The sequence below is a fragment of the Notamacropus eugenii genome, chromosome 1 (genome assembly GCF_028372415.1).
Source record: "Notamacropus eugenii isolate mMacEug1 chromosome 1, mMacEug1.pri_v2, whole genome shotgun sequence".
Taxonomy (NCBI): Eukaryota; Metazoa; Chordata; class Mammalia; order Diprotodontia; family Macropodidae; genus Notamacropus; species Notamacropus eugenii.
The window spans coordinates 717,494,839-717,505,710 of NC_092872.1; the positions used below are offsets into that span (position 1 = coordinate 717,494,839).

Consider the following 10,872-nt stretch of genomic DNA (forward strand, 5'->3'; position numbering starts at 1 on the left):
GAGGTTAGGTTTGGAGAAAAGAGGACTCAGAGGGGAAATGATCACTGTCTTTAAGTATTTAAAGTCAACCCTGGGGAGAGAGATTAGACTCCTCTTGTTTGCCCCTGAATACAAAAGGAAGAGTGATGGGGACAATTGACAAATATGTAAATTTAGACTCAATGTCAGGAAAAACTTTCCAACAATTAGAGTTCTCCCAAAATGGAACTGGACTGCCTCGTGGTATGGTGGGTCCCTCTTGCTGTTTGCCAGACATACTAAGTGTTTGGGAGTGGGTTGGATCAGGATAGACTTGAAGTTCCCTTCCTTTTCTGAAATTCTACAGTTCTCTCATGCACAATCATAACTCTTTGGTTATCATAGTAGGAATTTATATATAGAGAGAAAGTGGCCAGGTTAGACTCAACTGGGGCTGCATTCCACCAACATGTCCATCCTTTTCCAAGTGCTGATAGAGAACTGGCAATTTCCTAGAAACCAACCCATTCAATCAGGTTTAATCCTCCTAAGTCAATGACATTTGCATTGTAACAATTTTATTTTGAAAGTATTGGATGAACCTTACCTCAGTGGAATTCGTGACATCAATCAGCAAGTCTTGGTCCTTCAAGACAAGACCCTCATAGCAGTTCCTGAAGATGGAATGGTGCACCCAAGTGAGTAGGAAACTTGATCCTATTTTGTCTTTCTCCAAGGCAGTTTCATGCTTTAGGTGACCCTTTCTTTATTGTGTCCCCCAGGACAGATGCCTGGAGCTCAACAAATTCCAATGACTTGGGAAATTATTAGGCATAAAGGGTGGGAGAAGGTGAAATTCCGATACTAGGCAGTGAAAGATGGTAAGGGAAAGGGCAATCTGGCTTTTGTTAGAGACAAGGTGCATTGTTCCATGAGAACAGAGACAAAAGAGCAGTAGAACAATGCTTAGGAAGGATGGAGGAGTGGGTGGAAATTCAGGTTGATTGATCTTCTGCAATCCAATCTGAGAGAGCTCTAAAGACAGGGAATTATTGGAAGAATCAGGCTGAGAGGAGAGTGTAATGGGAGGACAGGAACAGAATAGAGTACAGGGATGGAGCAAAGGGATTTGACCTAGGTTGTTGATATCCAGGAAAGAGGTCAGGAGCCTACTCCATGTGACATTAGTTTATAAGCAACATAGGGTGGCACAGTGGATAAAGCAATGAACTTCCCATTAGGGAAACTTGTGTTATACTCCTCCCTTAGATAGCTTATGGTTTTGTCATCTTGGGCAGTCATTAGACATAAAGGACGTTTCCTGAGCCTCATTCTCCTCATCTGTAAAATGAGGGGGTTGAATCTGATGACCCATAAGGTCTTTTCTAGGTCTCTAGCTCTATAACTTTATTGCAGCAATTTGAACTTGACCCCAAGGCCTCAGGTAGCACGTCAGTGGATGGATCTGGGATATGGAATGTCCCCCTCCACATCTCTTAGGAATATTGTCCCTTTTACCTTTGTGAGAAGTTGGGGAATGACTGTGATTGGTTGATTACTCCCTAGCTCTCCAATCTTCAAGAGGGCTACAGGGCTAGAATTATGTTTATCTATTGCACATCAGATATCCGCCATCTTGAATTACAATGATTTCTTGGTGTTTAGAGTAAAAACCAAAAATCACTCTGTGATTAAGTAATCCTACCCTGGAACAAGAGGGTAACAGTGGCTGTAATTGAAGATAGCTTATATTCCATTCCACAAAATGCTGCCTACATCAAAAATGATCATGCATAATGATCAAATATAACTATCAAGCAAAGAGTGAGTAAATTAGGTAAGTTACACTAATTAGTTTGGTCAGAAGAATACATATGGTTCAGGGGTGTGAAGGATTTAGAAAGGAGTTCCAAAAAGGGGAACAATCTCTCCCAAGATGCCTGCTCTTTGTATCCTTTGGGAGTGCAGGTTCTGGGAAGCAATGAATACATAAGCTGGGGTGCTAGCTCCTCCTAGGCATCTCCTGTTTGCCCAAAATCAATACTTTCTCTCTCATTCCAACTCTCTTTTTCTCCATTTTTTCTGCTTCTCTATAAGATGTTTTTCAGATATTCAGGAGTCATATCTCCCTCATGTATACCATACACGGCATCACAGGACTATCTTTCAGGACACTGCCAAGCCTGTCTGGTCAGGGTGTTACCTGAAGGGAAATCAGAGAAATTAATTGCAGACCTGGCTGGTGCAAAAGTTTGGGAGATGGTTCTTTTGTGAGATAAGAGAGTCCCTCCCACTGTGATACCTCCTGTGAGCATTGTGCTTCAGAGTTAGGATCTAGAATTTCTATCAGAGATTCCAAAGTGCAAAGGACAAATTGAATCAATATGAAGACTAGACCACTGAGCTGATGACCTCAACATCCAGTCGTGAATAGAACAGTGCCATAGACTTCTGTATTTCAGTTTCCTTTCCTTCCCTAGGCACTTGCAAATCTGTATTCCTCAAGTTCAAGTCCCACTGTGGCATTCCCTTGCTCTTTTCTTTAGACAGATGATCTCTTGCTCCATTATCTTTCTCTTTGTCAGAAATGGATTCTTGGTCCTCCTGTTTTATTCACCCTGTGTAGTCACTGATTCTTATATTCACAGTCACACTGACAACTACACCATGTCGAGATGAGTCTCTTGCAAAAGACAAAGGCAAGGCTATTTACCTTGGGATAGCAGACCACACACTGTGTTTGTGCTGTGCAGAGAGTGGAGGGAAGCCAGTACTGAAGCTGGAGGTGAGTGTCATAGCATCTCATAGAATTTCAGAATGGGAAGGGATTTCAGAGGTGACCTAGTCCAACAAATATTTGAATTAGAATCTCCTAGAAAGTAGCCCCAAGTAGTGGTCTTCCAGGTTTCAATGAAAGCTCTTGGGTTCTGAAAAAATGAGCTTTTGTCCTATCTTACTCAAACCATACCGTCATACCATCATGTCCTGTTCGTTTCCAGATCTCACCCTCTTCCTATAAGCATTTTGCTTTGTTTTATATGTTGTCTTCCTGCATTTTAATGTTAGCTCCTTGGGGGCAGCAACTGCTGTACTTGCTGATATTTGTAACCCTACTACTATACATAGTGAATGGCATGTAATAAACCCTTAAAAAAATGCATTTTCCCTTCCTTTCTCTCCTCCTTCTTCCATTCCTTTTTCCTGTTTTCCTTCTTTCTTTTTGTTCCTTCCTTCATTTTTTCTTTCTCTCCTTTCTTTCTTTCTTTCCTTCCTTTTTTCTGCCTTCTAGTCATTGCCTTTCAAAGCAGTTGATTCCTCTATAACCTTTAGTTATTAATAATTAATCTTTAATCACTAGATAGTTTCACCTTATACTAATCCTGCATCTTTGCTGCAATATTCACACTTTCTTCCTAGTGGTACTCTTTGGGACTAAGCAGAGAGTATTTAAATCCTTTTGCATGAAAGAACATCTGACTTTTGAAAAAGATATCACATACTTGAGGGGATGGGTAGCACAGCCAACATGGTGGAGGAGAAGTAGAGACTGGCTTGAGCTCTCCCTTGTAACCCCCCAATAAACCTGTAAAAAACAACTCTAAACAAATTCTGGAGCAGTAGAAACCATTCAAGGATAAACTGGAGCAACAAACTGGAAGGTTGACAGGAAGTGTCTATCATACTGGGCTGGGATCAGAGTGCAGTTTAGTGTGGGATGCACCAGTACAGAGGAATGTGGAGCAACCCTTAGGGGACTGAATCGCTGGTGCCTGTGACAATTTTCAGACTTCTCAACCTCAAAGACAGATTTGAAGTTCAGTTGGAAAGATCTCTGATCTGACTGACAGGGGAGTGTGATCTGGCCCCAGAGTACCCAGTCCTGGACCAGCCTCAACCCTGGACTGATCCCAGTCCCAGGATGGTGGCAGCCATTGCAGAAGTGGGGAGCTGCTTCTGGAGCCCTCTACTTAACAAAGAACTCAAAAGTCAAGTAATTGGGTAGGTAAATGAGCAAACAGGGAAAATAACACAAATTATAGATTCTTACTTCCTTGGTGGAAAGGTATTTTCTTATGTCATTGGTAATGAGGAAGATCAAAACATACAACCAGAAGAAGACAACAAAGTCAAAGCTCCTGAATCCAAAGCCTCTAAGAAAATTATGAATCAGTTTCAGGCCATGGAAGAGCTCAAAAAGAATTTTGAAAATCAACTAAGAAAAGTAAAAGAAAAACTGGGAAGGGAAATGAGAGTGATGAAAGAAAATAATGAAAAAATAATTAATAGCTTGCTAAAGGAGACCCAAAAAATGCTGAAGAAAGTAATACCTTTAAAAATAGATTAACTCAAATAACAAAAGAGGTCAAAAAAAGCCAATGAGTAGAAGAATGCCTTAAAAAGCAGAATGGACCAAATTGAAAAAGAGGTTCAAAAACTCACTGAAGAAAATAATTCCTTAGAAAGTAAAATGGAGCAAATGTAAGCTAATGAATATATGAGAAATTATGAAACAAACAAAAAAAAGAATTACAAAAAACCCCAAAAGAATGACATGAGAGAAAACAATGTGAAGTGTCACTTTGGAAAAAATAACTGACCTGGAAAATGGATCCAGAAGTGATAATTTAAAAATTACTGGAATACCTGAAAATCATAATCAAAAAAGAGCCTATGCATCCTCTTTCAGGAAATAATCTAGGAAAACAACCCTGATATTCTACAACCAGAGAGTAAAATAGAAATGCAAAGAATCCACCAATCACCTCCTGAAAGAGATCCCCAAAGGAAAATTCCTAGGAATATTGTAGACAAATTCCAGAGTTCCTACATCAGAAAAGAATATTACAAGAAAGAAAGAAAGAATTAAAGTATCATGGAAACACAATCAGAATAACACAAGACTTAGCAGTTCCTAAATTAAGGGACTGGAGAGCTTGGAATATGATATTCTGCAGGTCAAAGGAGATGGGATTAAAAAAAAAATCACCAACCCAAAAAAGTTGAGTATAATACTTCAGGGGAAAAATGGAATTTCAAGGAAATAGAGGGCTTCCAAGTATTTTTGTTGAAATGACCAGAGCTGAATAAAAAAATTTGACTTTCAAATAAAAGAATCAAGAGCAGCAGCATGAAAAAGTAAACAGGAAAGAGAAATGAAAAGGAACTTATTAAAGTTGAATTCTTCACATTCCTACATAGGAAAATGATATTTGTAAGTCATGAGATCTTTCTCAGTATTAGGGTAGTTGGAGGGAATATGTGTGTCTGAGTGTATGTACATGTGTATCTATGTGTATATGTATGTATTTATATGTATGTGTGTATATATAAAAGGCTACAAGCCAAGATCAAAGTGGAGGGAGTGTTGGTGCATGATTTTCTCTTTGCAGATTATTGTACACTCAATACAGCCTCTGAAACTGAGGTCCAACAAAATATGGATCAATTCTCTGCTGCCTGTACTAATTTTGGCCTAATAATTGATGCCAAGAAAACACAGGTGCTCCATCAGCCACCACCACACCGTCCATACATGAAACCATTGGTTACAACAAATCAAGAAGTTTTGAATGCTGTGGATGAGTTCACTCATCTTGGTGGGGTATTTTCCAGAGATGTACACATTGACAATGAGGTTGATGCACGCATTGCCAGAGCTCGCTCAGTGTTTGGGAGGCTGCAGTGAAAAGTTTGGGAGAGAAGAGGTATTAGACTGACTATCAGACTGAAGGTCTATAGAATCATTGTGCTGACCTCATTGTTATATGCTTGTGAAACATGGACAGTCTACCAGCACCATGCCAGGAAGCTGAATCGCTTCCATTTGAACTGTCTGAGGAAGATTCTGAGGATCACCTGGCAGGATAAGGTACCAGACACTGAAGTCCTTTCTTGAGCTGAACTGACAAGTATTCACACTATGCTTCAGAGAATACAACTCTGATGGGCTGGCCACATTGTTTGAGTGCAAAATGTGCTCTTGCTGAAAAGACTATTTTGTGGAGAACTCAGGCAATCACATGGTGGTCAGAGAAGTGATACAAAGACACTCTCAAGGTCTCTCTCAAGAACTTTGAATTTGACTGTGCAACATGGGAGACTGTGGCACAGGACCTCTCAGCATGACATGCCCACATCAGAAAGTGTGCTGTGCTCTTTGAGCAAAATAGAATTGAGATAGCAAAAAGTAAATGTAGAATGTGCAGATTTGGGATATCCACCCCAAATATTCACACAGACTATCTGTGCCCTACCTGTGGTAGAGCATTCTGAGGTAGTATTGGTCTGATCAGTCATAGTCAGACACACTGAAATTTCACTTTATCATGGTGATGTCATTTGTCCTCTTTGAAGATGAAGGACGACAACCAACCATGTACACACACACACACACACACACGCACATATAGAGAGAGAGAGAAAGAGAGAGACAGACAGCCAGAGAGACAGAGAGAGACAGAGAGAGGGAGAGGGCAAAGGGTGAGCTGAATATGAAGGGTGATATCTAAAAAATAAAATTGTGTTGAGAGGAATATATTAGGAGAAATAGAAAGGGAGAGGTAAATGTAGTAAGTCATCTCACATAAAAGAGGCAAGAAAGAACTTTTACAATGGAGGGGAAGAGGGAAAAGGTGAGAGGGAATGTTCAACTTTCTTTCATCAGATTTGACTTCAGGAGGGAATAACATACACCCTCAATTATGTATCAAAGTTTATCTTACCCTACAGGAAAGAAGGGAGTAAGGAGATAAGAAAGGGGGGTAATGAAAGGAACGGCAGATTGAGGAAAGGGGTAATAAGATGCTAACACTTCTGTAGAGGGACAGAAGAATAGAGTAAATTGAGGGTGGGACAGGATAGAGGGAAATATGGTTATTATTTCACAACATGACTGTTATGGTAGTGTTTTGCATGAGTACACATGTATAACCTATATCAAATTGCTTGCCTTCTCAATGAGAGTGAGTGGGGAGAGGGGAAGGGAGAGAATGTAGAACTCAAAGCTTTAAAAATGAATGCTAAAAATTGTTTTTACATGCAATTAGGAAATGAGATTTATAAGGAATGGGGAATAGAAAACTATCTTGACCTACAGAAAAAAATATAAGGGAAGGTAATATGGGGTGATAGAAGGGTGGGCAAATTGGAGGAAAGGGTAATTAGAACACATGATGCCTGGGGAAGGGAAAAGGGGGAAGATGGGGAGAAAAGTTGAAACTCAAAATTTTATGCAAGTGAATGTTGAAAACTAAAAATAAATTAATTAGAAAAATAAAATAAAGTCAGGATATAAAAAGATGTTATCAATAAAAATTTTTAAAAATTTAAAAAATTTTTCCTTCCTATCCTTCATAGAGTTGTTTCTCTTCAAGCTAAATACCACCAGTGCCTTCATCTCTTTGTTATATAGCATGATCTTAACATCTTTCATCATCCTGGTCTCCAATCACTGGACACTCTCCAGTTTTAAAGTTCTTACTGAAATGTGGGGCTCAAAATTGATTGAATGAAAAACATTGAGTATTTGCTATGAACCAAACACTCTTCTAAGCACTGATAATGAAATTAGAAAAATCCCTTCCCTTAAGGAGCTTACAGTCTAATTGAGAAGATGCCACACATAAAGTAGTGGTGGCTAGCAAAGGGAGTTGTGTTCTGGGAAGTCATAGGCATGAGGTCAACAATAAGACAGCCAGTGACAGGGTCTTTGAGAGACAATGGTAATGGCTAATCATAGCTAGCATTGATATAGCACTTTAAGGTTTGCAAAGCACTTCATGGATGTTATCTCATTTGATCCTGACAACAGCTCTGTGAGGTATTGTCATCTACACTGTAAAGATGTGGAAATTGAGAAAACCAGAGGTTAAGTGAATTGACTGATGTGACCTAGCTAGCAACTATCTGTGGCAGAATTTGAAGTCAGGTCTTTCTGATCCAAGTTCAGCAGAATTTAGCTGCCAATGGGAGAGGTAATTTGATTAAAATTCTCAAGAGAAGAATTACTCCCCCCCCCCGCAGAACAAAACACACATATACACACACAACAAACACAGTGCAATCTTTGGCTATATTTAAGAGTGATACTTTACAGGAAGGAATGGATGACAATCTAACTGTACTATGTTCCTGTCCCATCTCATTTGGAGTATTATATTCAATTTTGGGCACCATGGTTTAAAAAGGACATCGAGAAGATGGAGAGTTTCTAGAGGAGGGTAAACGAGATGGTGGAGGGTCTTGATTCCTTGTTATTTGAGGATGGGTTGATGGAACTAGGCATGCTCAGCCTGGAAAAGAAAAGGTTTGGGACTGTGAGAGGGGGACATTGCATCTGACTTCACATCTTTGAAGGGCTATCTCATAAAAGAGGGACTTGACACTTCATTTGCCTGCAGAGGGCAGAAATGGGATCAAGGGGTGGAAGTTGAAAGAGGCAGATTTGGGTTTAATATCAGCAAACGCTTCCCAACAATTAGAGTTGTCTCAAAGTGGGATGGACAGCCTCAGGAGAAGATGGGGTCCCAGTCCTTGGAGAGATTATTTTGTGTATGTGTTGAACTCAATTGCCATCGAGATCCCTCTCATTCTCAAATTCTGAAATTCTACGGTCCCATCTAATGGACTTTTTCTTCTTTTTTTTTTCAGGAAAAGAACATCATGGAATTATATCATGCCCCCAAAGCAGAGAAGTCTTTTGTATTTTACCAAAATGCAAATGGCAACACTTCTACCTTTGAGTCAGGTACCTATCCTGACTGGTTCATCTCTAGCTCAAGAGAGAATGGGAAACCCATAAAGATGACTAAGGATGTAGGAAAAGATAATGTAAATTTCTATTTAAGTCCCAGGAATTGAACCTGGCCAGGACCAAGTAGTTTCAGTTCAACAAGCATATCACATTTTCCAAAATACTTTCATGTATATTAAATTTGTGCCTGTGTCGGGAGACATGAAATATAGCTAGAATGTGTTCCTGCCTTCTAGGGGCTTAGCAATTAATACCACTGAGTTAAATGAAGCTTTACTTCAACCATGAAGTCATCCTGATGATGATCTGGCCACTGGATCTGATCACTGGTTCAGGAGGAGAAAGTGAGGCTGGTGACCTTCCACAACCTCCTTCATCAAAACAATGTAAAGTGCAAGTCATGTCATGATTTCTTTGATGTCATGATCCTCTTCAAAAGCGGATGGATACAGTGTCAACTGTTGCAGTCATTGATGCAAGATGTCCTGGGTGACTGAGGCTTTTAGCATCTCAGCTCCTAAACTCCCTATCCAGTCAATTTCCCTCACATTCCCCCAGGAGCAGCCATGCAGTACAGCAATTCCTCGTGATAGAGGGAAGGCTGACAGCAGACATTAGGGCCTTGACAGGTGGTACTTGGGAATGTGTTTGTCTTCTGGAATTACTCAGAAGAGGATGTTTTCCAGATCAGATCTGTCCCAGGTGCTGAAGTTTTGTGGCTGTTTCTGGACCAAAAGCATTAGCAACATGGGTCTTGAAAAAATTTGCTGTCCCCACTGACCTCTGGATATGAACTGAAAGAGTTGGTCAGAATGTTAGGGTAACTGGACTAATATATATTTGCATATACTCAAGCACAAAATAACTTGATTAAATTTATATCTATATCACATTTGGATATTTAATGCATCATTATATATGAGTTTGTGATATACTTTACAGTTATGTCATAATGTAAAATGTGTATTTAATGAAACACACACACTTAGACACACACACTTACACACACACTTACACACAAGAATATATGCATACCCTGATGAGGTTGCAGAGTATAGTTGATAATGGCACTGAATGAGATGCAAAAGACATGGATTCAGATTTTAAGTGTGCTTCTTATTACCTGTGTGACTGTGGCCAAGACACTCAACCTCTCTATGCCTCAGTTTCCCCACCTCTAAGAGGAGAGGATTGGACACGGAGGTTCTTTCCATCTCTAATCCAGGGTCCTATTATCCTGTTGGCAGTGGCTCATAGGAAATAGGTGGAGTGATGACTTTTCAATCTCATAGAAAGAACTGGGACGGACCTCTCCCTCGGAGATGCAGGGATATTGTGTCTCCCCTTAACTCACACAGTTTGTTGTGAAAGTCCTAGGATAAGAATTCAGACCTGCTGATTCCAAATACCACCCCCCTCTCCACCCAGGCACTTCTCTGTTTCCCTGAGTTATGAGTGGTTTGAAATACAATTCAACACTTGAAGACACAGGTATTGGTGAGGCAGGCAGCTCACATTAGCATTTCTAGTTAAGTGTCATAATTACAATGATCATTAGTCCTGAGCCAAGATCTTGTCTGGGTAGATCTCACTGCTTTTTCTTACCTGGATGTGAGAACTAATATTCACCATCTGCCACATCTGTGAAGCCATGTGTAGGAACGAATGGAAATGTAGGTTATAGGAAATATTTAGGTCCTTGTGTAAGATTATGTCATTGCTTTAAATATTGTGTTTAGTTGTGTCTGACTTGATGGATCTGTCTGGGAATTTCTTGGCATAGATAATAGACTAGTTTTCCGTATCTTTCTCCAGTGAATTAAAGCAAACACAGATTAAGTGAGTTGCCCCTAGGTCACACAGCTAGTGAGTGTTTGAGGCCAGATTTGAATTCAGGTATTTCTGACTCCAGGCCCAATAATCTATCCACAATTACACCTGGCTGTGCAGTTGACAAAAAGGCAAACCTACTATAGGCAGGCTGTCAATTGCACAGCACTCCTCCCTACTCTTCCTTACTGGGCTCTGTCTAGGAATTACCAGTCAATCATCACTTTTCAGGCACTGAGACTTATCTCCATCCTTTGCATCTCAAACTGGTAGATCCAGGGATCAGGGTGGTTAACATTCACTTTGACCTCAAGTACATAGTTAAACAATGG

At 40.1% G+C, this 10,872-nt stretch overlaps 1 protein-coding gene across 1 annotated transcript; it reads left to right on the forward strand.

The window, feature by feature from the left end:
• Nucleotides 1–541: 541 nt before the first annotated feature.
• LOC140521575 (interleukin-36 alpha-like) lies at nt 542–9,559 on the forward strand (the record flags this gene model as incomplete). The annotated part of the gene is made up of 3 exons (XM_072636767.1): nt 542–656; nt 2,607–2,743; nt 8,608–9,559. Coding segments are annotated over 3 exons (462 nt in total), but the record flags the coding sequence as incomplete, so codon positions are not given.
• Nucleotides 9,560–10,872: the final 1,313 nt, after the last annotated feature.